This window comes from Oncorhynchus mykiss, chromosome 14, assembly GCF_013265735.2.
Source record: "Oncorhynchus mykiss isolate Arlee chromosome 14, USDA_OmykA_1.1, whole genome shotgun sequence".
NCBI lineage: Eukaryota > Metazoa > Chordata > Actinopteri > Salmoniformes > Salmonidae > Oncorhynchus > Oncorhynchus mykiss.
In genome coordinates this window covers 3,230,001-3,255,007 of record NC_048578.1, presented here as the reverse complement: position 1 = coordinate 3,255,007, position 25,007 = coordinate 3,230,001, and the positions used below count along the sequence as shown (strand labels likewise).

Sequence of the window (25,007 nt, the reverse complement as noted above, 5' to 3'; positions counted from 1 at the left end):
GATGAGAAAAATACGCGCATGGGTGGACCTTGTCGTCAGAGAGGGAGCGCTGAGAAAGAATGGCTCCCACGCCCACCTCTGACGCGTCAACCTCGACAACGAACTGTCTAGAGACGTCAGGTGTAACAAGGATAGGAGCGGATGTAAAACGATTCTTGAGGAGATCAAAAGCTCCCTGGGCGGAAACGGACCACTTAAAGCACGTCTTGACAGAAGTAAGGGCTGTGAGAGGAGCTGCCACCTGACCGAAATTACGAATGAAACGACGATAGAAGTTCGCGAAGCCGAGAAAGCGCTGCAGCTCGACGCGTGACTTAGGAGCGGGCCAATCAATGACAGCTTGGACCTTAGCGGGATCCATCTTAATGCCTTCAGCGGAAATAACAGAACCGAGAAATGTGACGGAGGAGGCATGAAAAGTGCACTTCTCAGCCTTCACAAAAAGACAATTCTCTAAAAGGCGCTGGAGGACACGTCGAACGTGCTGAAGATGAATCTGGAGTGACGGTGAAAAAATCAGGATATCGTCAAGGTAAACGAAAACAAAGATGTTCAGCATGTCTCTCAGGACATCATTGACTAATGCCTGAAAGACAGCTGGAGCGTTAGCGAGGCCGAAAGGAAGAACCCGGTATTCAAAGTGCCCTAACGGAGTGTTAAACGCCGTCTTCCACTCGTCCCCCTCCCTGATGCGCACGAGATGGTAAGCGTTACGAAGGTCCAACTTAGTGAAAAACCTGGCTCCCTGCAGGATCTCGAAGGCTGAAGACATAAGAGGAAGCGGATAACGATTCTTAACTGTTATGTCATTCAGCCCTCGATAATCTATGCAGGGGCGCAGAGACCCGTCCTTCTTCTTGACAAAAAAAAACCCCGCTCCGGCGGGAGAGGAGGAGGGGACTATGGTACCGGCGTCAAGAGCTACAGACAAATAATCCTCGAGAGCCTTACGTTCGGGAGCCGACAGAGAGTATAGTCTACCCCGGGGGGGAGTGGTTCCCGGAAGGAGATCAATACTACAATCATACGACCGGTGTGGAGGAAGAGAGGTGGCCCTGGACCGACTGAACACCGTGCGCAGATCGTGATATTCCTCCGGCACCCCTGTCAAATCACCAGGCTCCTCCTGTGAAGAAGAGACAGAGGAAACAGGAGGGATAGCAGACATTAAACATTTCACATGACAAGAGACGTTCCAGGAGAGGATAGAATTACTAGACCAATTAATGGAAGGATTATGACAAACTAGCCAGGGATGGCCCAAAACAACAGGTGTAAAAGGTGAACGAAAAATCAAAAAAGAAATGGTTTCGCTATGATTACCAGAAACAGTGAGGGTTAAAGGTAGCGTCTCACGCTGAATCCTGGGGAGAGGACTACCATCCAGGGCGAACAAGGCCGTGGACTCCCTTAACTGTCTGAGAGGAATGTCATGTTCCCGAGCCCAGGTCTCGTCCATAAAACAGCCCTCCGCCCCAGAGTCTATTAAGGCACTGCAGGAAGCTGACGAACCGGTCCAGCGTAGATGGACCGACAAGGTAGTGCAGGATCTTGAAGGAGAGACAGGAGTAGTAGCGCTCACCAGTAGCCCTCCGCTTACTGATGAGCTCTGGCTTTTACTGGACATGAAGTGACAAAATGACCAGCAGAACCGCAATAGAGACAGAGGCGGTTGGTGATTCTCCGTTCCCTCTCCTTAGTCGAGATGCGGATACCTCCCAGCTGCATAGGCTCAGCTCCCGAGCCGGCAGAGGAAGATGGTAGTGATGCGGAGAGGGGGGCAACGGAGAACGCGAGCTCCTTTCCACGAGCTCGGTGACGAAGATCAACCCGTCGCTCAATGCGAATAGCGAGTTCAATCAAGGAATCCACGCTGGAAGGAACCTCCCGGGAGAGAATCTCATCCTTTACCTCTGCGCGGAGACCCTCCAGAAGACGAGCGAGCAAAGCCGGCTCGTTCCAGCCACTGGAGGCAGCAAGAGTGCGAAACTCAATAGAGTAGTCTGTTATGGATCGATTGCCTTGACATAGGGAAGACAGGGCCCTGGAAGCCTCCTCCCCAAAAACAGATCGATCAAAAACCCGTATCATCTCCTCCTTAAAGTCCTGATACTGGTTAGTACACTCAGCCCTTGCCTCCCAGATTGCCGTGCCCCACTCACGAGCCCGTCCAGTAAGGAGAGATATGACGTAGGCGACACGAGCAGTGCTCCTGGCGTAAGTGTTGGGCTGGAGAGAAAACACAATATCACACTGGGTGAGGAACGAGCGACATTCAGTGGGCTCCCCAGAGTAACACGGCGGGTTATTGATTCTGGGCTCCGGAGATTCGAAAGCCCTGGAAGTGGCCGGTGGATCGAGGCGGAGATGGTGAACCTGTTCTGTGAGGTTGGAGACTTGGGTGGCCAGGGTCTCAACGGCATGTCGAGCAGCAGACAATTCCTGCTCGTGTCTGCCTAGCATCGCTCCCTGGATCTCGACGGCTGAGTGGAGAGGATCCGAAGTCGCTGGGTCCATTCTTGGTCGGATTCTTCTGTTAATGGTGCGTGAATGAGGACCCAAAAGCGAATTAACAAACAGAGTACTTTAATGACGAACATACGTGGGCTCAGATGGACAGGTAGATTCCGACAGGACAGGACAAGGTTGCAGCACACACGATGATAGTCTGGTTCAGGCATGAGACACACAAACAAACAAACAAGAATCCGACAAGGACAGGAGCAGAAACAGAGAGAGATATAGGGACCTAATCAGAGGGAAAAAGGGAACAGGTGGGGAACGGGGTGAATGGGTAATTAGGAGGAGACAAGGCACAGCTGGGGAAAAGAGGGGGAGAAAAGGTAACATAACAACGACCAGCAGAGGGAGACAGGGTGAAGGGAAAGGACAGAGACAAGACAACATGACACACATACAGTATATCGTTTGGTCATTGCGCTGCCACAGAATGAATTGTGAGAAAGGCCTCAAAAAAGCTTTATATACCAGAGGTGCGAGAAAAGTTCTAGATATTATTGAAACAATGTTGCGATTGTTTGTGTGAATGCCAACAGGTGTGGTTCCCATGGGGGAAAGATTGTATTGGGGAAAGGGGGATTGCTATGGAAGCCATGAAGGGGAGTGAGGTTTGTGTGTGTGTGTGTGTGTGTGTGTGTGTGTGTGTGTGTGTGTGTGTGTGTGTGTGTGTGTGTGTGTGTATGTGTGTGTGCTCAAACACACATGTATGTGGGGGTCTGGGAGAGGAAGTGTGTCCATCTGTTGAATGGGCATGTGTCTGAACTCAATTTTATACACTAATTATAGTCTCACCAATTCATTTCTAATGACTGGTCATTTTTGACCGGGAACACCACAGGTGTACTAAAGTTATATAAAACACCCCAAATTTTATGAAAATCATCTAAAAGTATTTTGTTTATTCAGATGCCCTGTGTGGACAAAATCATTGAACCTTATGACCAATCAGATGAAATGAACTACATTTTTCAGAGAGAGAACTTGTAAATTCGGTCCAATTCGACCGGAACACAGCAGGAGGGTTAAATTGACAATGAAAAGCAGATACATTTAGGCTAACAAGAAAAGTGCTCCACCATGTCATGGTTAGTTGAAAACGGAAACAAGTACATGGAACCTTCTGAGGTAATCCCAACATTCCAGAGAGATGTGTGAGGATCGACGCTGGAGACAGGAAGCAGGTGCAGGGAGAAGATTTAATAAATAACGGACATGAAACAGGACAGGAATAACATCTGGACAGGGGACAAAATAACGACATCAATGCTGACACCGGGAACAAACGGGGGAGCGGACAGTTATAGATGTGGGGCAATCAACAAAGGGAAGGAGTCCAGGTGAGTACACTGAGCACTGCTGTGCATAATGATGGTGTCAGGTGTGCGTAATGAAGGGCAGCCCGGAGCCCTCGAGTGCCAGAGAGGGAGAGCGGGAGCAGGCGTGACAAGATGGGGTTGTTTGTGTGATTTAAGTGACATATGACCCTTAAAACAGAGGCTCCATTTAACGATACTGGACCTCTTGATACGATCAAGTGAGGAGGGAACCCCACCTTGTCACCAGGGAGATCTGCTTCCCGACCACCCAGTCTGGTCAGATGATTCATCTCCTCAACGTGTCAGATTACGTGAAATCTAACTGTAGTGGGAAAATTTGAGAAGATGATACTCACAACTAGCGACTTGCAGGCGCTGAGGCCCAGCATGAAGTCTCAATACATTATTTAGATGGTTGGCCATATATTTGCATCTCACAGGAGAGAGCCACACCCTATCTGTGGCAACCTCAGTCACTAGAGTGATGAAACTTGAATCAGTTTAATGACCGTTACTGTAAATTATATTGCCATGTTTGGATTGTTTTAGGAGTTCACAAAAAGCTAAACATTTTGATATGTTCTTTTGTACTGTAAATGCTGTGGATTTATTGTTACAGAGAAACTGTGTTACAGAGATCTGGGTTATTCAGTTTGTCCGACTACAGATGGTTCAAAGAGGAGCGACACAGGGGTGCGGTCCTATCGTTTAAATTCATTGGATTAGATTACAATCTGGGTGTGTTTTCCTACTTATTGTTTTAACTAGCAAAGTGCAAAGAAAGTTGAATTCAGGTTGGGCCTGAGTTTAAGCTCGAATTTGATTAAAAGGACAGTGAATTTGTTCATACTTCTGAGAACTTGTTAGCAAGCTCCTGTGTGTGTCACACACGTTTAGTCCTATTTGGTTGATAGTCACTCTGTCTTATTCTGTAATGTATAATGTATTTCATGCACACTTTATTTGTTTGAGTGTTATAAAACACTCATTCTTTTGTAACTAATAAATCATATTAGTTGAATTTACAGAGTAATTCTGTGACTGACTATATGTTCATAATTTAGTAGTCTATTGGTGAATATAATGTACACTACACATAGTACAGTGCATTTTGAAAGTATTCAGAACCCTTAAATTTTCCACATTTTATTACATTTTTAAATCAAAGTCCCTCATCAATCTACACACAATACCCCATAATGTCAACGTGAAAACAGGTTGGATTTTTGCAAATTGAACTCAGGTGCATCTTGTTTCCATTGATCATCCTTGAGATGTTTCTACAACTTGATTGGAGTCCAACTGCGGTAAATTAAATTGATTGGAAATGATTTGGAAATGCACTTGTCTATATAAAGTCCCACAGTTGACAGTGCATGTCAGAGCAAAAAACCAAGCCATGAGGTTGAAGGAATTGTCCGTAGAGCTCCGAGACAGGCGACACAGATCTGGAGAAGGGTACCAAAACATTTCTGCAGCATTGAAGGTCCCCAAGAACACAGCGGCCAACATCATTCTTAAATGGAAGAACCCGATGGTCACTCTGAGAGAGCTCCAGAGTTCCTCTGTGGAGATGGGAGAACCTTCCAGAACCTTCCAGAAACATCCCGGAGTCGCCTCTTCACTGTTGACGTTGAGACTGGTGTTTTGCGGGTACTATTTAATGAAGCTTCCAGTTGAAGACTTGTGAGGTGTTTGTTTCTCAAACTACTTGTTCTCTTGCTCAGTTGTGCACCGGGGCCTCCCACTCCTCTTTCTATTCTGGTTAGAGCCAGTTTGCGCTGTTCTGTGAAGGGAGTAGTACATAGCGTTGAAAGAGATCATCAGTTTCTTGGCAATTTCTCGCATGGAATAGCCTTCATTTTTCAGAACAAGAATAGACTGACGATTTTCAGAAGAAAGTACTTTGTTTCTGGCAATTTTGAGCCTGTAATCGAACCCGCAAATGCTGATGCTCCAGATACTCAACTAGTCTAAAGAAGGCCAGTTTTATTGCTTCTTTAATCAGCACTACAGTTTTCAGCTGTGCTAACATAATTGCAAAAGGGTTTTCTAATGATCAATTAGCCTTTTAAAACTTCTTATGGCTTAGATCCCGCAAACGGGATCGATATGACAACAGCCAACGAAAGTGCAGGGCACCATATTCCAAACAACAGAAATCTCACAATTAAAATTCCTCAAACATAGAAGTATTTTTACACCATTGTAAAGATAAACTTGTTGTTAATCACACTACAGTGTCTGATTTCAAAAAGGCTTTACGACGAAAGCACACGATTATGTTAGGTCTGCACCTAGTCACAGAAAAACACAGCCATTTTTCCAGCCAAAAAGAGGAGTCACAAAAAGCAGAAATATAGATCAAATTCATCACTAGCCTTTGATTTTCCTCAGATGACACTCATAGGACGTCATGTTACACAATACATGTATGTTTTGTTCGATAAAGTTCATATTTATATACAAAAATCGGAGTTTACATTGGTGCGTTATGTTCAGTAGTTCCCAAACATCCGGTGATTTTGCAGAGAGCCACATCAATTTACAGAAATACTTATCATAAATGATGATGAAAATACAAGTGTTATGCATGGAAATTTAGATAAACTTCTCCTTAATGCAACCGCTGTGTCAGATTTCAAAAAAGCTTTACCGAAAAAGCACACCATGCAATAATCTGAGTACAACGCTCAGACAACAAAACAAGCCATACAGATATCCGCCATGTTGTGGAGTCAACAGAAGTCAGAAATAGCATTATAAATATTCACTTACCTTTGATGATCTTCATCAGAATGCACTCCCAGGAATCCCAGTTCCACAATAAATGTTTGATTTGTTCGATAAAGTCCATCATTTATGTCCAAATAGCTCCTTTTTGTTCGCGTGTTTAGCCCAGTAATCCAAATTCATGAGGCGCGAGCAGACGAAAAGTCAAAAAGTTCCGTTACAGTTCGTAGAAACATGTCAAACAATGTATAGAATCAATCTTTAGGATGTTTTTAACATAAATCTTCTATAATGTTCCAACCGGAGAATTCCTTTGTCTGCAGAAATGCAATGGAACGCAAGCTAACTCTCACGTGAACGTGCGTGATCAGCTCATGCAACTCTGGCAGACCTCTGACTCATTCAGCTGCCATTCCCCCTTCCTTCACAGTAAAAGCATCAAACAAGGTTCTAAAGACTGTTGACATCTAGGGGAAGCCTTAGGAAGTGCAATATGACCCCATAGACACTGTATATTCGATAGGCAATGACTTGAAAAACTACAAACCTTAGATTTCCCACTTCCTGGTTGGATTTTTTCTCAGGTTTTTTGCCTGCCATATGAGTTCTGTTGTACTCACAGACATCATTCAAACAGTTTTAGAAACTTCAGAGTGTTTTCTATCCAAATCTACTAATAACATGCATATATTAGCAACTGGGCCTGAGTAGCAGGCAGTTTACTCTGGGCACCTTATTCATCCAAGCTACTCAATACTGCCATTTTAACAAGTTAAAATGATACACTTGGATTAGCTAACACAACGTGCCATTGGAACACATTAGCGATGGTTGCTGATAATGGGCCTGTACGCATATGTAGATATTCCATAAACAGCCTGCCGTTTCCAGCTACAATAGTAATTTACAAAGTTAACTATGTCTACACTGTATTTCTGATCAAGTTGATGTTATTTTAATGAACAAAAAAATTGCTTTTCTTTCAAAAACAAGGACATTTCTAAGTGACCCCAAACTTTTGAACAGTAGTGCACATTTGCGAACATTTCTAAAAACCTGTTTTTTCTTTGGCATTATCAATCAATCAATCAAATATATTTATGAAGCCCTTTTTACATCAGCCGATGTCACAAAGTGCTATACAGAAACCCAGCCTAAAACCCCAAACAGCAAGCAATTCAGATGTACGCAGAAGCACGGTGGCTAGGAAAAACTCCCTAGAAAGGCAAGAGCCTAGGAAAAAACTTAGAGAGGAACCAGGCTCTGAGGGGTGGCCAGCCCTCTTCTGGCTGTGGGGTATTGTGTGTAGATTGATGAGGGAAAAAAAACTATTTCATCCATTTTAGAATAAGGCTGTAACGTAGGGTCTGAATACTTTCCGAATGCACTGTATATGCTTGGGTTCCACCTTGCCATCCCTGGTGTACTTGACTCAATAAATTACTGCAAGAACATTGGTCGCCAGGATTAGCTGTTTGTATCTCTTAATAATTGCATAACAGTGCAAGACAGACACATGTTCATAGTAGTCATATTAAGAGGTGATGCAAGGCTTGCTACCTTGACTAGATCCTCCAGAGACGTACATTTATTCACATAATAATGAAGTCAGATTTATGAATGTAGTTAATTATTATATTCAACATCATTTTAATTCAACTACATAACAAGGGGGCTTGTTTGAGACATGCAAATGACACTGTGCATTGCTTCCACCCAGCAGGCCAGCATGATATTCTCAGTGTACCCTGCAGGAGATCCAGTGACTGGGCCTCTACCACCTTTCAGCCCCCACCCTGAGCCTGGAGGACTGGCTAGCTAGCTACTAGCTAGAGTAGAGCTTCTGGACGAGAGGAAACCCGAGCTCAGCCACAATCTAATTTTGTTTTTCGGCCTTCTGTGCGTTGGATTTAGAAACACATGGCGTAAGATAAATCTTCCCCCACCGGCCTGGTCTGGAATGTCCACTGGAGCCAAAGTGCGGTCCCAAATCGACAGTGGGTTTAATTCACATATTCACCCTGGTCATCCCCTCGCTTGCTCAGCTCGCATTGTCCTCTTAAACAACACATCCATTCCAAACACAACCCATATCCTCATCATAGGAAACAACAACCCCACTTTTTATAAAAGGAGGGAATATATATATGGTAGCTCATTCCCGCATACCCTGTATGGGGGGGGGGGGGGGGGGAGTAAATGCAAATGAGGGAACATGAAAATACAGGCCTCTAATTCACACCTTCCTCTACACATTACCAGAGAGGCACGACATCTGACATCTGACAGCTTTGGAGTGTTTAGAGGCATAAACAAGGCCAGTCTCAATACCCATGCATGCCCTCTGAAACTACAGGCACAAGCAATGAGCATCTCTTTGCTAAGGTCTTATTTCAGCTTTATACAGTATAATTAACATTAAGCCACTTTCAAATCATGTGTAGAAAATTGGGTAACACTTTACTTGACACCCAGCGTCATAACACGTTATGACACGGTCATAACCATGCCATAATATGTTAGAACAGCTGACACAACTTGTCATAACGTGTCATAATGTGGTCATAACACTGTCATGAGCCATATATTTACACCTGTTGTGACATATATTGCGTTATTTTATGTCTGGTGATGACACCTACACAAGAGTGTAAAAACCTATATTTAAAATGTGCTTTTTCCCTGCCAAGAAGTTTCCTTTCCTTTTAAAGTTTGTTTCTTAAATCCTTTATTGTTGTTGTAATGAATTCTTTATGGTCATGTATTTAAAAAATATATATATATAACTTGTAGAAAATGCACTGTATGACACTGTCATGAAGCAATTATGACCATCAATACCATATAAGCCAGATAGGCCTCTCTCGTCCATGCCCTTATGATAGTCATCAGTCAATAATAGGGTGTCTTGTCCTCCTCCTATGCTCCTACATTCATTCCAGTCATCAGCAACAGAGCATTAGGGTAGGTGCATGTCTGACATCAATGTGTGCACAATTACAATGACAAATTGATATAGTCAATTTCAGAAAATGTTATATAACATAAACATACTGTTGACAAGTAGGCTAAGGTGTAATGGAATGAATTGCCTTGTGTGGTAGGTTTTGTGGGTTATGACACTCTTATGTAGGTGTCATAACCAGCCATAAAATAACGCAATATTTATATGTCCCAACAGTTCTAAATATATGTGTCATGACAGTGTTATGACCATATTATGACAGGTTTTGACAAGTTGTGTCAGCTGTTATGACATATTATGGCATGGTTATGAGCGTGTCATAACGTGTGATGACGCTGGGTGTCAAGTAAAGTGTTACCAAAAATTGTTATTAGGCCTGCCAAACTGAACAGCCGGTTTTGGAAGGAGGAACACACTAAAATCTCCCACTGTAGTCGGGTCATTTCTACAATGTGGTGCATTTTGGACCTTGTAACTTTTGGTCAAGCTCAGACACAGAAAAAAAAAAGTCTATGTTCATTTTCCAACCTGTTCAGAACCTGTTCAGAGTACCACCTAACAGAGTAGACATTTTGAGCCTAAATTAGCCATAGCTCTGTGAGTGAGCAAGATTGAGCTAGCATAATAACACTTGAACAGGATTTCAATTTAAAAAAAAGTTCTCTATAATTTAGCCCACGAGGGTGGAAAAATAGATAAAACTGAGTGTTTATATTTATTTAGCTTTGCACCATTGTTTTCCATCCGAAGAAATGATGACACTTCTTGAATGTGGCGCCATTGTAGGAAGGGGTTGTTTTCTTAAATGAAGAATAACAACAAACTAACAAGGTGGAAAGTGATATCAGGGACATAAAGACAATCTGAAATAAAATAATAATAAATACAACAATCATGAAAAAAAAAAGTTATTGATGAGAGAGTATTTAACGAGGGCAAAAAAAAAATGAAATATGTAATTATTTTATGGCTTATATTTATCGTGGAATTTGATGAATAACACCCAGGAACATTGCAAAAATGCCTACATCCACTGAAAAAAAGTGTTTAAAATGCTTAAATTCCCTTTCAAGATCCATATTTGAATGTTTTTAAGGTAAAGGACACCTGACATTACATTTAAAGCCTTTCGGAATTTTACACTAAAGTGATATTTCCTGAGGACAGAATAGGCACCGCATTGTAGGAATGACCCTGTAACCATCAGTCTGCCACCATAGGAGCCTTCTGTTTGTACTGCAGCTGCCTCTGTCACCGGTGTGAAATGGCTAGCTAGGTAGCGGTGGTGAGCGCTAATAGCGTTTCGATCGGTGACCTTGAAGTAGTGGTTCCCCTTGCTCTGCAAGGGCCGCGGCTTTTGTGGAGCGATGGGTAACGATTCTTTGTGGGTGACTGTTGTCTATCTGTGCAGAGGGTCCCTGGTTCGAGCCCGTGTAGGGGTGAGGGGACGGACTAAAGTTAAACTGTTACACCTCTCTAATACCGACACATATCATTGTCCAGTCATGGATACATTCCATCCCAACCATCACAACACAGCTCAGTAATGATACTGCAGCTTATGTCCAGCAGGAGCCTATGTACTTGGCAGGATGCTGGAATTTTATTAAGGGTAGTTATTTAGACTGATCATCAGACAGGATAGTGATCCAGGCTTTAATATACTGATATGGTCATGTTGAGCCCATATTCCAATTAACTAAAGTGAGGTCAAAATACCAGATAACACCTGGTGAGAATAAATACGTTCAGAATGCCAGTTATTGACCCAGGTCTACAGTAATGCAATTGTTCATTAACCAAACTGAACGACTTCAAAACCCCAAATCTCAAAGTAGAATGACTGGAGGGGACGTCTCCAATAAATAAATAAGTCAGCAAATTTTGTCATGTGACATTCTGGGTCTTCTCTTGTTGAAAAGATATCAAAAGATTTGCAAGTCATCAGACTCCTGACATGTTTAGGTTGCACAAGGCCACTGAGAATCTAGTAGAGTTTGTACATACAACCAACTGCTACTACTGATATTGTGAAACACTCGTGGGCTATAATTGAATATTTGTTGACTGACTTGGTTTTAATCATCAAGCCATTGCACAAGTCAACAATTCCAACAGGTCTCGGAATTGTCTACAGGTGGACCAATTTAGAGCGAGGAGCACATGATGCCCGGCCAATCAGACCTCTCAGTTTGCAGAGTGCATTGCAGAAGCATGTTTGGCCTGGCCAAGCCCCCCCACACCCCCCACCCTCCCTCCCCATCCTGGCCCCTTCCATCATCCCCAACTGCACCCTGGAATGCCAAGCTGGCTCACCCCGCTGCACACTATATAATTGACACACTTTGCAGTTCCAAAGTTAAATCCCAGCAAATGCAACACATTTTTCACTACACAACTTTTTGATTTGCCAGCTTATACGGTTTGATCACAAAAAAAACAGTTAAGTCATTCAAATTTGACATGACTACCAGGCTAAGATTTCATGTTTGATTGATACAGTAGATAAACATGCAAATGTACCTTCCATTTAAATTTGGTAAGAGATAGATTACTATTTATGTATAGTCAACAGTTGAACATAAACCAGGACATATTTTGAGTAAGGATCCGGTGACATAAGCCAGATGATCCTAAGCTGTACCAACACCTGACCCCTAGACCACCCAACTAATGGTTCCTCTGGGGAAAATAAAAAGCCCCACACCATTCAGAGACCTTACCAGTGGACCACTGTGCAGCTACTAGTCCAATGGGTGATGACTGTACTGTGTGAGACAGGCAGACAAACGGTTCTCTCTGCTCCTCTCCCTGGCACACTCTCTTCCCTGCTCACCAAGGGGGCGCAGAGGGTCCTTCTCTGAGCACCACTCAACTGTCATCTACAGGGGTGGTATCCAGACGGGAGGGAGGTGGATGGGTGGTGGTGGGGGGTGTCAGGGGGAGTGTTAGGTGGGGGAGGCAGCCATGGCAGTGGCTGGGACTGAGAGCCACCAGCTCCACTATAGCAGCGTCTGACTGAGCCTGAGGAGGGAGTTGGTTGAGGAAGTGAGCTAGGGCCCGTCTCAGGTTACCTCCCTTCCATCTGACACAGCTGACTCCACAGTTAACCAGAGAACTAAACATTCTGACCCGCAAATATAGACCAGACCCTAGCTAGCACGCTGCCCAAACACTGTTGACTGCTTCAGCAGATACAGGAATACTGTAAGCATGTGGAAATTAAATGGAAGTCTTGAATCATCATGTGCAGGTGGAATGCATCATACGTAAGAAATAGCTCTTGTGTGGAAGTCCCTATTACATTGCGTGCCAGTCAGACTTGGTTCCGGGTGAAGATGGAACCCATGTTTCCTGTTTCAGCTCCCAGCTCGATCACTGATTGGCACAGGTGTTGTGTGACATTAATAACTTGGGAACGTTATAAGGTCGGTCCACAGAAAAAACCTCTTCCGTACTCTAGATGCTGTTCTTAAAGTATAACCATAAGAATGACATAGTCCTAGACTACCTCCAAATGTATCGTTTTGGTAAGTTGATATTGTTCCAATGTTATTCAATGAACCACTGAACATCACAATAATTTGTCTACATCTTTTATTGTTCAACAGTTTTTTTTTTATACAATAACACCTCAATTAGTGTTACTAATTAATTTCACGGGTTGAGTATACAGTACATGCTGTAAAATGATAAGAAACTTCCAGTGCAAAAATAAAGCAAAAGTAAGACAAAAGAAAGGACTAAATAAAATACAAATGATATTGCAACACAATTTCAAAAACAAAATGGAAAAATAACAGGTAAGGAAACAATATATTTTGTGGATATTTATCAATTTAAAGTGGTCAACTTTATTCTAATTGTTTTTTATACACTATATATATATATATATATATATTTTGTAGGGGAAAAATGGATCAAGACTGATTGGTCTACCAGTCTATTCAATAAAATCTCATATAACCGTCAACTACACTCAACATCAAAAACCTTTCGGAATTCTTTCTCCATCTTACTCAAATTCCCGAGAACAAAAACTCAATTTGCTCTGCATCATATAAAGCAGAGAGGAATCTTCACAGCTACACGACACACACCTGACACAAACCATCATCAACCTCCTCAGTCCTTCCTACAGCACACACCTCACAATAGGACAAGCAAACCCATGATTTCATACAAGAGCACTTCCTGAAATATGGGGGTGGATAGGAGGGGAAATGACACAGCGAGTGCTATGACTCACAATCCTCAACTGCAATATAACTGTCAGTTGAAAAAAACGATTATTTAACTCAGTAACATGTCTGATATCACAACTTTTGCTTAAAATCCCTGTTTTTTATAGACATAATTAATTAATAACTGTTTACAAATGGACAATATAGTAACTCACTGTCACAAGTTCTACTTAGGCATAGAAAAACAGGAAAAGCTTGTTCAAATGTAAGTTCAGGATAAAAAGTTTAAATGGTTTAAATCTACCCATTCAATCTCTTATTTGAAATTGACAAATTATAACATTTGCATCATACATGCCAAATTAATGAGATATCAACTGAGTGCTCTGTTACTATTTTCAAAAATACTTAATTAAAACAGATCTATTAATAAAAACGTTTAGTCAAAACTCAATTTGATTGATTCCTTACCACTTTGCCTTGACTACAAATCTCAGTCAGAATGTAAGTTCTGTAAAAATCTGCGAATTAGACCAATGACAATGAAAGCATTAGTTCATGGAAACTTCATGGAAATCATTATAGGGTAAATATACGTTCAAATAATTGCTATGTGAAACTGAGTACCTAACTGGCTATTCCTTCTAATCTAAATATATTGTCAGTTGAATACACCTCATGAGTGAATGCTCACATAAAAATATGAGATGCTTTTTGGTAACAACAAAATAACAACATCATATCAAACTGTCCCTTGAAAAAGTTCCTTTTCAGTTGAAAATACAGAACCAGCTGCAGTATTTCTACCATGAGGATAAAGTAACTATAATTGTCCAAACTGGATTTGAAATGAAAATGTTGAGCTCCATTTGGTGGCAAAAAAAAGCAAAACAAAATAAAACTGGAAAAAAAATACAATTGATTTGAGTTTACATTTCACATTTGTGGTACAGATCAATTATTTCAATGTCCTTTAACAAACATTTTTTTTTTTTTACAAAAGAGTATATATTTTATAATTTAAAGAGTTGAAAGCCTTTTGCTGTTATAACATCATTTTTTAGATCATGATGTATTAAATAGAAGATTTAGCTTGATCTAAATCAGATGCAATCTCTGTTTAATGTGATGCTATCAAATTTTTGTAAATAAAGGACTTCAAATGTATTACACAGTGACAATAAAGCATTTTACATTGAACATTTACAAAAGTGGTCATAGTGCAAAGGGCTAGATCATTTGCAAATCCATTAACCTGTACATAGAGATGACCAGTGGATATAAAATATCTAGAAAACAGTGCAAATAATATGTACATCCACTTACGTACAAAAATACCTATATAGCACGAGGTCAACATCCTGATCCTTTTCTTCTTCCTCTTATAAAACGACTTAATGCAAAACATGATCTGTTCTATATCAAGAGATGCAACAGGGTATATAATGCCTATTTGGTCATCTAAATTACGACTAGAAAGTGGAGACCGTAAAACTAAGTATACACCATTGGAATTGCAAGGGCAGTAAATTGACTTAATAGTGAGAAATAAGGACAAGCCATTTGCAGTATCAGTGTCTACGTTTAAAAACGATTACTAGCCCACTAATCTGTATTCTTTCTAATGCACTCTTCATTACTAAGGGACTTATGTTTTGTCACTCCCTTTGGAGTAACAACATTTGATTTTCATTTCCTGACGTGCAACTTGACTGTGCAACTTTAAAAGCACATAATACTTGCAAATAATACTGGATGGTAAATAGGATTTAACACCAACAATGGCACTTGCTAATAATACAGTGATGAATATACCAACAATCACTTAATAAAAAACGTGTTGATGCATTTCGGATATAAACAAAGAAGCAATTGTGCTTTTAAGTCCATGTGATATTGAGATCAATATGAATTCAAATGTTGGTGGCCGATGTATTTCAAAACATAAAGAAGAAGCCCTGTGTATGGCTATTAAGGCGTAATATTCACAACTAGAGCTAGAGACTTGAAATAACCAGCATAAAACCAATGTGTTGGCCTTAGCCACAAAAAATAATAAATTAATGCTGATTGCTAATGTTGTATCCTCATATGCATGGGGTTTTGTAGCTGTACTACTAAAGTGTAACTTCAGTTTTTAAGAGGACTGTATCTGAGCATAATTCATGTTGTTTCTGAGATGATCCCTGTATGAATGTTTGTTGTTTTCAAGCCCCAGAGCTCACCAGTTGAACAGAGAGTTTTGGCCCAGTGTCATGAAGTAGATCTGGCTGCTGCCACCTGACTGCACTGAGGCAAAGAACACCTTCACACAGAAAATAGATGAAGCAGTTAAACATTTACAACTTCCGGTATAATATTCAACACCTACAATATTAAGAACAACATAGGGTATGCTAGGACATATTTTCTGTATCTAGCCAAGCCCTATGTAAGCCCTACAAGTAATATGGGGGGAATAGGGTGTCATGTGAGCTTTGCCCAAGGTATGTTTTGGTGACATTGGGATGTTATCTTACCTTGTCATTCCTCTCACACAGGAATTTGAGTTTCTGGGCCTTCTTGTGCATGAAGACTCCCTCAAGGTTGCCTGTGTTAGCTGACCTCAGCTCGATGGCTTTGTCTCCCCAGCCCATCACCTGGTTGGACTGCAGGTAGGCTGTGGAGACACACACACCATCACAGACTCAGATTTTGGCACAAATGGCACCTTATTCCCTATACTACTTTTGACCAGGGCCCGTATGGCTCTTGTCAAAAGTAGTACACTATAAAGGGAATAATGTGCCACTTGGGATGCACCTTTAGTCACTAGACTACACACTCAGGGTTTTAGACCCTCCAAGGGTTTCTGCCTCTCAGTGAGTGCCATGTTGTAAACCAATCTCGAGACGCATCTAAAGATGAAAATCAATAGGTTCCCCTTTACCACACTCTCCTCTTTAGAGCCTACACCCAGAGTTTATTTACACTCTATATACTCTGGTCCAGACTCGGCTGAGCGCTGTCCTGTCTGTGAGTCTATTCCCCACAGACACCCTTTCCCCTTGAATAATGACCTGGCCAATGGACCCAACTAAATGAGTCTAACAGAACATCTTATTTTTAGAGCCACTGTCCCAAATCTGTCTAGAGGAGTTGGATCCAGCTTGACTCCTCTTTGCACCCAGTGATCCAAGTACAATAAATAAGGTTAACTTCTTGCTTGCGGCATAACAAAAAGGGTCAATACAAGAGACATGCTCTATTTTTAAAATGGTCTGGGTCTGCAGGTCTATCAAATCTATCCATTTTAATATAAAATTAGACTTATAAGCGCTAGTTTTTCAATCCGAGTGGAGGTGGAATCTCTCTCTCTCTCTCTCTCTCTCTCTCTCTCTCTCTCTCTCTCTCTCTCTCTCTCTCTCTCTCTCTCTCTCTCTCTCTCTCTCTCTCTCTCTCTCTCTCTCTCTCTCTCTCTCTCTCTCTCTCTCTCTCTCTCTCTCTCTCTCTCTCTCTCTCTCTCTCTCTCTCTCTCTCTCTCTCTCTCTCTCTCTCTCTCTCTCTCTCTCTCTCTCTCTCACACGTACAGCCTGCAGGTTTTGATTTGGTGGGTGGCTACGATGTACAGAAACTCACCGACAGATGCAGGCATCTCTCCCCACTGCAGCACTGTTTCCTTGGTGATGCGTCCATAGGTGTCTATGTAGACCCCCTCGTCTTCATAACACACCAGAACCTCCATGCCACTGCTGTTGGGTAGGATGATGATGGCATGGGGCCGGATCACACCCTGGATCTAAGACAGACAAACACACACAGTCAGATGAGATGAGGATAAGATGGGTTACGTCTCAAATGGCATGGTATCCCCTATATAGTGCACTACTATTGACCAGAGCCCTATGGGCCTGACAGGTGCAATTTAAGACACATCCATAATGTTTTATATAGTGTAGCTCTCTAGTACAGTGTTATATGGTATTATTCTGTCTGCAAACTCAATTTCCCTGTTGGAAAATAACAATTGACTTGACTTGATTTGACGACAATGGGAAGTGCAGCACAACACAGCACTCTCACTCCAAACCTCATCATCTCTACCAGCAACAGCAGTACTCACCCAGCTACATCCACATCACCAGGGGTAATCCTCCTAATACACCAACTAATAGGTTTGGACAGTATCAAGACTTTCACACTATTTCTGTACCATACTGGGTATTATCGGAAGTGCACACAAGCGGTGCTATTCCTTAAAATAAATAAAAAGTAAAAAAAAAAGATATGGATCTTGATCCAGAAGGGGCTGGATTGTCTCTAGTGTAACCAAGTAGCTTGATCTTGCCATCTAGCCACTGAGCTAGCAAGTTAGCAATCCAAATGCATAGCTGGAGTCCTGAGCTGGATATAATTGATTAGGCACATCTTGGATAGTTAACTTTTGGTTAGTTATAAGCTGTGGCGTAGCACACACCCCTGCAGCCCCCGGTATTAAAATGAATCCGTCGGTATGTCTAAATACCCCAGTATACGGTATATACGGTATATCGCCTAAGCCTACCAGATAACATTGGCTAATAAAACAAAGTATCATTGCTCCCTCACACTCCCACTCTCCCTCCCTGGAACCATCTGGATTCATTCTGTTTGATGAGAAGCTGGTTCAGAGTCAGTGAACTGAGGCTAAACAACATGTTGAATCAGCCGAGTCACTGACTACAAGGTGGCAACAGAGAGAGGGTGACAACGCTTAATTGATTCTGTCTCAGCTAATTAATTGCCATACAATGTTTTCACTTAATTTCTTTAATTACAATCTCATTTGGCAAAGACGCTCAGTGATCAGCTCTTTCTCCCCTGACATTGGGATGCAACTCAGATACCCAAATGAGTGTTGTTACTATGGCTGGGTGAGCTCCACTGAGATGTGATGCAGAGCTACTCACGGGTTGCATGTTTCGTCACAATACTTGTTTTGAACGTTCGTTTTGGACTGATGCCTGATACTACTCAATGCTTCGTCAATGAGCGCTGATGAAGATTTCATCAAAAGTGCATTAAAGTGGCTTGGAAATACAATGACATTCAACAGCAGGCAAATAATTGGTAGGAAAACCTTTTGTCATAATTTTGATGTCACCATGTTGACTTTAGATGCAGTATAACGTTAGCTAGCTAGCTAAGATTGAGGGGAGGCCACTGGACTTTAGCAAGCTAACGTTAGCATTGCTTTGCTATCTAATGACAATTTTGCCATCTGTCTAAAGTACATTTGATGACCTGGTAATGCTGGCAAAGTTGTTTCCTAATAAATATTTGACTACTTTAGCAATGTCATCGTATTGCCAGGCACTATAGTGTAATTTAGCCTCTGTCCAGAATGACTTGGGCTTATCATCACTTTAGGGCACCATTATGGCGCCGCTGATAGAGGGCGGCTTGAGAACGTTCATAACAATGGCATGATGCGACCGAGTGACGGAGGTGCAACCTATGAATATAACCACTGAACAGCATCTTGGGTTGAATAAGTGGCAGCGAGGCGGAGGAGGGAGCCACTTCTGACCCCCCCCCCAGGTCCCTCATAAGCACTTGCATAATAGCTAACATTCAAACAATGAGACGGTCTTTTAGACTCTGTTATCTCTCTGAGGATGCAACATTCACACATTCACATACACAACGTTTCTAAGACCACAAGAGATCTACAATAATCTTCGTATAAGAAGATTATAACAAAGTCCTTCTACATAAGAGCTGCTATAAGCGAGTCCACGTACTGGCTTAGACTAGTAGCTTAAACAGCAGGTATAACCTCAAACCCCAAATCCCCAAACAAACCAACACCTCAAACAACCCCAAAAGCTTCTATGTACAGTAAGTCACAGTCACCACAGGACCAGTGTAAGTCACCACAGGACCAGGGTAAGTCACCACAGGATCAGTGTAAGTCACCACAGGACCTGTGTAAGTTACCACAGGGCCAGTGTTAGTCACCACAGGATCCCCATACTTGCCCGGCCGAGAGCCTGTCCCCCCAGCTGCCACCGGCTGTCCTCATGCCACTGTGGCTGTGCCACCACAATCCTCAGCATCAACACTGGCATCCACAGACGCAGCGCTATCTTAATCCGCTGCCTCGGTATCCTTATCATCTCATCATCAACCGCAGCCAGCAGGGAGAACGTACGTGGGAGAAAAGTTGTGTGTGTGTGTGAAGGAAAGAATGAGCGGACCAGTGAGTGTCAGTGAGAGAGAGTGAATACGAGAGTGAATGTGAGAGCGAGTGATCGGGTAAAAGAGAAGGACTCTTCTCTTCCGCTGCAGTGTAAGAGACTAAGGCACCAGTGTTATCGAGTGTGTGGTAGTGCTCTCTAAATATATCACTGTTATGAGAAAAAATGGGAGAATAACAGGTCACTTTAGCAGGCACATGGTTTGCCGGCGCTGCCAAGGTATTTTTAGAGCTATCTATCTGGTGAAAAGTAGCACACATGGCTGGAGACTGGGGCCAAAGAGAAGCAGCCAATGATAGCTATGTGGGCCAGCACAGTGGGAGAAGTGGGATAGAGCCACAGCACACCTCTGAGGGCACAGCACTGGGAGGTGGTACAGTGTGTGTGCGTGTGTGTACAAGTCTATATTTGTGTGGATGTACGCACAAAAGTGAGTGTGCAAGTGTATGTGTGTGTGAGTGTGTATTGTGAGTGTGTAATAGAGCTAATTTCCTTCTGAGAATGTATTCTTCCTCTGCTCTGGTTCTCAGCTCCCAGCAGCTCTCTGCAGAATTGTGTGGGTGTGTGCGATTCTCATCATTAAGAGTAGAGGCTGCCTCAGCTCCCCTGTCCACAGTGACTAAGAGTGCAACAATCTGCACATCTGCATTATTCCACCCTGCTACATCTTGAGCCTCATAGAGGGGTTAGAAGTTCTAACTAAGACAATATCCATCACTTGGTTCAGCTGGCTACTCAGTCATTCTTAGCCTCATTCACTTCCTGGTAGTCAGCCAAACACAGCTACCACTGAGATGAACTGATAACTGACCAAGGCTGACCTCCCTGTATCTTCAGACAACTGTTGTGACCGCGGTAGATTACTGGAGTGAAGCTTGAGTTATTTTTCAGTAAATCTGTTTGCTCCCGAGAGGAAAAGCTCCCTAAATGCACTGTATCTCCTTTGCTCTGAGGTAAGTGATGTTTGAGCTTAAACCGTGACAGAGCAGAATTTCTACGAGGGGCTTTTCGAGAAATCCATTTGCATTTGACTTTTTAGTCATTTAGCAGACGCTCCTATCCAGAGCGACTTTCAGTTACTGGCCCAACGCTGTTAACCGCCAGGCTGCCTGCCGCTCCAAAGACAAGTGCCACAAGGTCAGATACTGACAGTAGCAGGCCTGGCTTAAACACAAACCCATCCTGTCGATATTATACTGTATCAACCACATTAGTCAACTGGCTGTGGTGGCAAACAGCTTCTACCCACGTCAACTCTGAGTCAGAACAAAAGATCACGCTGAGTGGCGTGGGTGCAGAGGAGAAGAGCTGCTTATCTGCTGTAGAATAGAGACACAGAAACTGTAGGCTGGAGGTCTGGCAGAGACCCAAAGACCCAGGCTGCATGGCCCTGAGAGGGAGAAAGAAGGCTGGGGTGGGGAGAGGGTGGAGGGGGTGTGGGAGAGTTTAGAGGAGGCTGGGGTTGAGGTTGAGTTGGGGGTGGAGGACTCACGTGCGTTGGCAAGTAGAGGTCGTAGGGCGTCCCCGAGTCCACGTCGATGGCGTGGAAGCCCGCCAGGGAACCGTAGATGACCTTGAGTCTTTGTCCATCCTCCACCGTCAGGTCCACAGACAGAGGCCTCTGGGGGAGCGAGCCGAATGACTGGATACACACAACAAGGACAAACATTAGGAATGACTTAGGAATAACTATATTTATAGTATACAGTATAGAGTATAACTATATTTATAGTATACAGTATAACTATATTTATAGTATACAGTATAACTAGAGCCAATAGTTTTTCCTGGTGAAGACATACACTGCGTGTACAAAACATTAGGAACTTTTGCCCTCAAAACATCCTCAATTCATTGACTCTACAAGGTGTCGAAAGCGTACCACAGGGATGTTGGCCCATGTTGACGCCAATGCTTCCCACAGTTGTGTTAAGTTGGCTGGATGTCCTTTGAGTGGTGGACCATTCTTGATTCAAACAGACAACTGTTGAGCGTGAAAAACTCAGCGTTGCAATTCGTGACACAATCAAAACGGTGCGCACCGTTTTGATTGTGTCACGAATTGCAACGCTGGGTTTTTCACGCTTTCGACACCTACTACCATACCCCATTCAAAGCCATATTTCAATATTTTGTCTTGCCAATTCACCATCTGAATGGCACACATACACAATCCCTGTCTCAATTGTCTCAATCCTTCTTTAAACTCTCCTCCCCTTCATCTACAGTGATTAGAGTGGACTTAAGGGATCATAGCGTTCAGATGGATTAACCTGGTCATTCTGTGTCATCGAAAGAGCAGGTGTTCCTAATGTTTTGTACACCCAGGAGCTAACACTAGGAGCTAACCCATGGTGACCACCAAGGTTAGTATATTTCATGGTTTCTGTGCAGTGAGTAGAAATAATTAAAACGGTTCATTCTAGAAAGATGTGTAAGAAGTAGGGCAAGCCACTGAGGAGAGTTCAGAACTAGGACAGTGTTGTCAAGGTGACCTTAATAGCATTACATATTCTCTTTGTCTATCATTAGAGCATTCTAGATTCACAACGAAAGTATCCCGGTCCCAGATCCGTTTGTGCGTATGCCTACTTCAAGCCAAACATGGTCATGACAATTCCATAAGGAGTGGCACCCAGGCTACAATGAAAGGACATCGCCATAGAGAAGAAGACAAGTGGAAGGTAGTGTTGACATTTGACATTTTTACATTTTAGTAAGTGGGAAGCTGTTTCCACCATTGGCGTGCCAGGACAGAGAAGAGCTTGGACTAGGCTGAGCGGGAGCTGCCCTCCCGTAGGTGTGGGAGTGCAAAGAGACCTGAGGTGTTGGGAGTGCTTGGGTTGAGGTGTTGGGTTTGAGCAGAGCCTGAAGGAAGGGATGGGCAGTTCCTCTTGCTGTTCCATTGGTAAGCACCGTGGTAGTGGAAAGTAGTCTTGCAGTGATGCACCATTAATGATATCATATTCCGACCACTCCACTTCATGTGGATGTGATTATTTTCCTCCATACATATTTGATGTGACTCTCACCTTGAAAGCCATGAACTTGTGGTAAGGCTTGGGAGCCCATGCATACACCTCCACAGCATTCTTCAAGGCAATCACCAGGAACTTAATCTTCTCATATCGAACTGAAATGACATGTAACAAAAAAAGCAGGGATTTCAATTAGGATTAGCGATTTCTCCCATAATGGAAACAGAACAAGATAAAAGCTGTCACTACATCAGTCTGTAATACTTACGTGTCAGTGGTCTTGAACTAATGATCACTAGACAATCTCAACAAAGAGGTTTGTGGTTGTGCCCCAAATTGCGACCTATTCCATATTTAGTGCACTACTTTTGACCAAGGCCAATGTAAGGAATATGGTGCCATTTAGGACGAAACTCTTGTGTAAACTAAGATTTGAAAGGCAGGAAGCCAATTGCCTTTCACTGAGGCAATAGCAGCATGCCTCCAACTATGAGAAACAATACAGAGGGGAGTGCTGGGAAGGATTGGGAAGGACAGTGCTTCACTATGACATCACATCCTTCCTTGGTTGGAGTCCCTGAGCTGTCCTCACTCTGTCAACACTCTTACTAACCTCAGGAAGAGTCGCAGGAAAGAGAGGCTCACATCGCCTGAGCTCAGCACTAGCACTACACCGTGACACACAATCACTCCCTCACACCCAGTTCACATGCACCCACAATCTCACACACTGACCTATTGTGCTCTAATGGAGTCAGATACTCAGAGAATAGATCAAATCATCTTGAAATAGTTGTTTGCTTGTATTATACACATTGCTTTTGGTGCAGCCGATCACTGCAGCTGTACATAGTCGATCAGTAAATAGCCCACCCAATTTACCTACCTCATCCTCATACTGTTTTTATTTATTTTAATTTTCTGCTCTTTTGCACACCAGTATCTCTACCTGCACATGACCATCTGATCATTTATCACTCCAGTGTTAATCTGCTAAATTGTAATTATTCGCCTACCTCCTCATGCCTTTTGCACACAATGTATATAGACTATTTTTTTTTCTTTTTTTCTACTGTGTTATTGACTTGTTTATTGTTTACTCCATGTGTAACTCTGTGTTGTTGTCTGTTCACACTGCTATGCTTTATCTTGGCCAGGTCGCAGTTGTAAATGAGAACTTGTTCTCAACTAGCCTACCTGGTTAAATAAAGGTGAAATAAAAAATACAAAATAAAATACAACAACACAAAAACCTTTGGTAAAGCAGTGATATGCCTACATTTTTTAACATCACTCATATAGGCCGGTCATGCAATACAATGAAAGATTGATCCAACACATCAGTCGTGACACTATTGTTATGATATGGGGGCGGGGGGTAGTGTTAGGACATAGATACTTCCACCCTCCATCCCCCAGGTGTCAGCAACCGCGTCTAGTTGCTGAGCCAAGGCTTGACAAGCACATCAGGTTCAGCCAATTAATGGTATAGTCAGTCAGTGTCCCATCTTACAAGCCGTGAGCCTGTTGGGTTTTTTTTGGAAGCCATGAGGCCTTTCGTTTGTTTTTGAGTCTTTAGTTTGGACATATTTATGTTTCGTCACCATCTGAACAAATGAGAATCCGCTTGGACAGGCCGACTAAGAGGTCAAGAGAGACAGAGCTGGCCCTGGACCAAGGCAAGGTTGCTGTCTCCCTGGGCACATGTACATTCAACACCTAGGTGCATATGCTGATTTCTCATATAAATGCACACATTCATTCAGGTTACAGACCATGTAACTAGGCCTACGACGCCTAGACAAAGCGAGTGCAACAATATCCGTAAGCTAGGTATTGGTTTCGTAACACATTCATGATCTAAGGCCAGGTAATGAATACTCACCAACTTTGTAGTGCACACATCCTTCAAGGTCTCCTACTGAGGTCCAGCCCTGCCTTTTCTCCACCTCTGGGTCGTTCCGTAGGATCTTGTTTCGTAGCCACGACAGGTAGTACAACCTCAGCTTGTTCTTCTTACCTGTCAGAGAGGGGACAGTAATGGGGTTTAGAGGACTAGAGAATTGGCTGCAAAAGTAGGTGCAAAAAACATT

The 25,007-nt window shown here is 42.8% G+C and overlaps 2 protein-coding genes across 6 annotated transcripts in view; both read right to left on the bottom strand.

Moving 5' to 3' along the window:
• The window catches only part of LOC110488553 (myotilin), a 33,321-nt gene extending 20,763 nt beyond the window's left edge, over window positions 1-12,558 (bottom strand). Inside the window, exon 1 of the mRNA XM_036942683.1 lies at window positions 12,258-12,558. The gene's annotated coding sequence lies outside the window, so the exon portion shown is untranslated. The remainder of the gene's footprint in view (window positions 1-12,257) is intronic.
• Window positions 12,559-13,114: 556 nt separating this feature from the next.
• Window positions 13,115-25,007, bottom strand: part of LOC110488552 (mitogen-activated protein kinase kinase kinase kinase 4) — a 58,854-nt gene continuing 46,961 nt past the window's right edge. For all 5 annotated transcript variants that reach the window (XM_036942677.1, XM_036942678.1, XM_036942680.1 and 2 more), the window contains 6 exons: window positions 24,800-24,934; window positions 22,969-23,069; window positions 21,429-21,578; window positions 17,337-17,496; window positions 16,238-16,377; window positions 13,115-16,023 (listed from right to left, as the gene is read on the bottom strand). In XM_036942677.1, the coding sequence (XP_036798572.1) occupies window positions 15,940-16,023; window positions 16,238-16,377; window positions 17,337-17,496; window positions 21,429-21,578; window positions 22,969-23,069; window positions 24,800-24,934 (770 nt within the window). In that variant the 3' untranslated portion in view covers window positions 13,115-15,939. The remainder of the gene's footprint in view (window positions 16,024-16,237; window positions 16,378-17,336; window positions 17,497-21,428; window positions 21,579-22,968; window positions 23,070-24,799; window positions 24,935-25,007) is intronic.